The sequence below is a fragment of the Equus asinus genome, chromosome 17 (assembly GCF_041296235.1).
Source record: "Equus asinus isolate D_3611 breed Donkey chromosome 17, EquAss-T2T_v2, whole genome shotgun sequence".
Lineage (NCBI taxonomy): Eukaryota > Metazoa > Chordata > Mammalia > Perissodactyla > Equidae > Equus > Equus asinus.
This window is the reverse complement of record NC_091806.1, coordinates 23,121,863-23,126,965: the sequence shown is the minus strand read 5'-3', so window position 1 is coordinate 23,126,965 and position 5,103 is coordinate 23,121,863. Positions and strand designations below refer to the sequence as shown.

The window sequence follows — 5,103 nt, the reverse complement described above, 5'->3', positions numbered from 1 at the left end:
GGTAATCATTTTTTGCTTCCATTTGACTATTTTCAGGCTTAGAAAATGCTCAGTCCTACATCTCATAACCTGGTCCCACTAACATTGTTGTCTCTTCCATATTATATTGAATGCAGAATTGTGATATTAATTCATCTAAATCTACTGCCATAGATAAGAAAGTTAAAGCCTGGAGAAATAAATCTTATACAAAATCACATAGATCATGAATGATATGTAACTCAGATAAAAATTTTCCAATATCTGTCTCTATTTATTTTTTACCATTATCAAATATATAGCAATCCTTCTTTAAAGACTGGGTACATGACTGGATAATTTTTTGAGTATTAGAAAACAATTATAGAAAGAAACTGTATTCTGCCTTTCAGATATATGTGGATGTCCAGAAAAGTTAAAATGTATCTATCATTTTTTGGATTATTTCTTCATAAATTTAGGTAAGAACAAAGAGGAATGGTTGGCGAAAATTGCTCCTCCTTGAATGGATTCATTTTCTTGGGAATTTCCAATAACGCTGGGATGAAAGTGATCCTGTTTACTATGTTTCTAGTTGTTTATCTCATTAATCTTTTGGGAAATCTTGGAATGATCATTTTAATTAGAATGGATTCCCAACTGCACACACCGATGTACTTTTTCCTCAGCCACCTCTCATTCTGTGACCTCTGCTATTCCACAGCAATTGGTCCCAAGATGTTGGTGGACATATTTGCCAAGAACAAATCAATCCCCTTCCTTGGCTGTGCTCTGCAATTCTTCATCTCGTGTACCTTTGTAGATTCTGAGTGTCTATTATTGGCCGTGATGGCCTTTGATAGATACAAGGCCATTAGAAACCCATTGCTCTATGCAGTCAACATGTCCAATAGAGTGTGCTCTCTGCTCATGGCCGGGGTTTATCTCGTGGGAATGGCAGATGCTTTGATACACACCACATTAACTTTCCGCTTATGTTTCTGTGGGTCAAATGAGATTAATCATTTCTTCTGTGATTTACCACCACTTTTCCTCCTTTCCTGCACTGATACACAAGTCAATTTGTTGGTATTATTCACTGTTTTTGGCTTCATTGAACTGAGCACCATTTCAGGGGTTCTTGTCTCTTATTGTTATATTATCATATCAGTCTTGAAGATCCACTCAGCTGAAGGGAGGTTCAAAGCTTTCTCCACCTGCTCCTCCCACTTAACTGCTGTAGCAATTTTCCAGGGAACTATGCTCTTTACATATTTTAGACCGAGTTCTTTATACTCCTTAGATCAAGACAAAATAACCTCATTGTTTTACACCCTTGTGATTCCCATGTTAAATCCTCTGATTTATAGCCTACGGAACAAGGATGTGAAAGAGGCCCTAGAAAAATTGAAAAATAAAAGATTGTTTTAAGTACGTATATTATGTGTACACACACACACTCACATGCATTTAATGATTGTTGTTTTCATAAAATTATATAATATGATGCAAGAGAGACATAATTTTCTCACATTTAAATAAATGAGTATCTGTATTTATGTGTTAAATATCACTATGTTCTCTTTGCGCATCTAGATGCTTTGGAGTTCATGATGAATCCAGTAGTTTCTATACAAATGAATCCTATAGTCTAGAAAAATAAATAAACTTTAATTAACTAAAGACTCAAATAATTCATATTAAGGCTCAAAACTTTCATAAAGTAAAAAACTGGAGGTTAAAAATCTAGAAAAAATATCAAAATCTAGTCAGTAGAAGAAAAGCTTCCCTGGATGGAGATGAATATTTGAATAGTCTTAGATCTCAAAAAAAAAAAAAGTGCAGTTTGGGGAACAGAAAGGATTCTAGGAAGAGGGTCTGACAGTTACAGAAGTCTTGAGGTGGCCAGTTTGGTAACATTTTAGCATTAAAGAATCCCAAGGATAGGTTATAAAGAGCCATGTAAAGTGCCTTGGTAAATTACATCATTGTGCTGTAATTATTTTATTTATTTTATTTTTGTAAAGATTGGCACCTGAACTAAAATCTGTTGCCAATCTTCTTTTTTTCCCCCTGCTTTTATTTTCTCCCCATATCCCCTCAGTACATAGTTGTGTATTTTAGTTATGGTTCCTTCTAGTTGTGGCATGTGGGACACTGCCTCAACATGGCCTACTGAACAGTGCCATGTCCGTGCCCAGGATCTGAACTCTGGGCCACCGAAGCAGAGTGTGCGGACTTAACCACTCGGCCATGGGGCCAGCACTTGTGCTGTAATTATTTACTATCAGCTCCTCCATCACTTCCTCCAGGAAGCTTCTCTTCCATTCCTCACCTTTCTCAGCTCTAGTTAAATGCCTTTTTTCAGTTCACAGACAACTATCTCCTTTAAGCATTCTTTTAATATCACCCTGTTTATTAGATTAATGCCTCTAATATGAAATTGTGAACAATCTTTGCTCAAGGACTGAGGATTCCATCCCTGTTATCTAAAGCTCCTGCATAGTGTTTGGGACATCAAAAGGCAAAACAAACATGTATCCAATAAAGTAAAACTGTGCATAACATTTTTGACTGCTTTTATTAGTTGTCAGTAACATAAAATTAACTAAGTTGTGGTATGCAGCTTGAATATATATATATATATATTTTATAACTTTTAGGAAAGTACATAAAGTGATTGTGGATACTAAAGTAATAGATCTGTAAAGACATATATGTTAATTACACTTGAAGTAAAGAGCATTTGTCTATGTGTGTTTTTGATATTTATCTATTTCATCTGTCTCTGTTATGGCTTCTGATGGTTAAAGCACTGAATCCGCATGTTGAGACAACACGGATATGGTCATATATTTGACAGACCTTGGAAGACTCAAGGTCAGTCTTTATTATCCATTACAACTATAGAAATCAACGGCCACTGAATGTCTTGGATTTTTTTAGCTGCCATTGTAAAATGCCTTTGTGGGAAAACATTTCAAAATGGAAGTAAAGCCCAAAAAGATTCTCTGATTTTCTAAGGGACATTGTGACCTATCACATAGTTTTATGATGGAAAACATCCTATGGACACTGTTTCTTTCTTTTTTTTTTTTTTTTTTTTGACAAAAGGCTTTAAGGATTTTCAGCTGAACTATATTTCCTCAATTAATACATACTCTTCTGGAATTGTTACTTATGAGTAGCAGCATGGTAGAAAACATTGTTTGAAATTTATTGTCTAAGAAAAATGGGATTTCCGTTGATGGCCGCTAATTTAGAGGATGTAAATATGTCATCTAATTAACTTACCTCCCTTCCTTATGGCAAATATATATTGTAGAATCTGAAGACTGATTTTATCTGCATATTAACAGTTTTATCAGAATGAGAGGGTTTGAATTAAAGACAAGAGAATTTTAAGCTCAAAACTGAAATTCCAAACTTAGAATTGACTGAATTAAGTGTGGGCTTCCTCTCCCTGAATTTGTTAGGTTGAATAATACATTATAGGGACTATTTTTAGGAGATACATGACTGAAATAGATGCTTGGGCAGATATCCTATAATGACTCTTTTATCCTGATGTTCTACATAAATAGGGAATACCACATCCAAAGCTTTTGATGTTTTCTAGCCTGTCTACTTCAATTTTCATCATCCTCTCCCCCTTCTTAGTCTCTCTACATCACATCCTTCTCACATGTCCCCAGTGACTGATGGAAAATATTATTGTCCAAATAAAGCATTTGGGGGATTAAAGGGAAGTCTTTAATGATGGTGAAATAGGAAGCTCCTGAACTGCCCTTTCCCTGTGGACACACCAAATGAACAGCTACACATGGTACAATTTCCTCTGAAGGAAATCGAGAAACTAGCAAGTGACTCCTACACATCAGAAGAATGAAAAAATATCCATACTGAATTGGCTAGGCGAAACTAAGATAAATTGTTGTAATAAATCCAACCTGCAGCACAGGGGCATACAATTGGAAGGAAACCTCTGACTCTCAGTTTCTCCCTCAGAAGTAAAGGGTTTGGACCCCACAACTAGAGTCCCAACATCTAAGACTCTCAACAGAGGGGCAGATCTCCAAATCCTCTAGCCCTGAGAGCCAATGGGGCTTGTTTCCACAAGGCCCACAAGAGTGTAGCAAATAAAAAAGTAGTTATTAAGAGAAGCCATAAATAGTTGCAGCTATCACACCAGAGTTCAGAATAGAGGGCAGAAAAGCCTATCTCTAAGTCTTTCCCTGAATGGATTCTATATGCATACATTAAAAGCTGCTGCCTGAGGGACAGGCTGCTAATTTAGCATGCGTCTTGTGGCTGACTGAGATCCTCCCTGGAGCCCAGAAAAACATGTGGACACCTCTGCCACTTTCTCACTCTTGCCCCCTCCAAGTCGCAAGTATATCCCTGGAAGGAGCTTGTACGTGCATCTGCACCTCAGCTTTTGTGGCTGCTACTTGAGGAACATGCCCCCAAAAATCCCAGCTCTGATAGCCAACAGAGCTTCCATTCAGAAATGCCACAGAAGTTTAAAATCATACCAAGCACACAATGATAGGAAACTAGAAAACACATAGAAGAAGAAAATAGGAAAATTCACAAATAGGTAGAGCATAATTCTACAGCTACATCATAACTACCATCTTAGAATCAACTCAGCCAAGGAAAGCCTTCACTACACACACCTCCCGCTTAGCCACTGTGGCTATATTTTATGGCACACTTCTGTTGATGTATTTGAGACCTAGCTCAAGTTACTCCATGGGCACAGACAAAATGGCCTCCGTTTTCTACACAGTTTTTGTCTCTGTTAAACCCACTGATCTATAGCTTAAGGAATAAGGATGTGAATGGTGCTCTGAAAAAGTAATTAACACTAAATTATGTTCTGGGCGATTTCAGGTGTTCACATAAAAGTATTTATTTAAAGGTTTTGAGACCTAAAGTCCAAGGACTTTGACATGGATTTCTGTAGTCTCACCAGTACAATCTTCTGGATATTTCCTGTTACTTACCTTTGTGCTTAAATTGAATGTAGAAAGAAGTCATGACTTATCTTACTCTTCTCTCCAAACCAAGGATGAGTACTAATAGGTTCACTTTGATTTTGCAAAAAGCATAGTTTTATACCTCTCTTCTTTGTTCATGGGT

General features: G+C 36.7%; 1 protein-coding gene across 1 annotated transcript; it reads left to right on the top strand.

The window, feature by feature from the left end:
* The first annotated feature begins 361 nt into the window (after positions 1-361).
* On the top strand, positions 362-1,778 carry LOC139040768 (olfactory receptor 5W2-like). Its single transcript, XM_070487758.1, has one exon. The coding sequence runs from the start codon at positions 457-459 to the stop codon at positions 1,387-1,389; it is 933 nt and encodes a 310-aa protein (XP_070343859.1). The 5' UTR covers positions 362-456; the 3' UTR covers positions 1,390-1,778.
* The last annotated feature ends 3,325 nt before the right edge of the window (positions 1,779-5,103 follow it).

Coding starts and splice junctions, on each gene's coding strand:
- LOC139040768 (XM_070487758.1), top strand. CDS start 457: ATGGTTGGCGAAAATTGCTCCTCCTTGAATGGATTCATTTTCTTGGGA.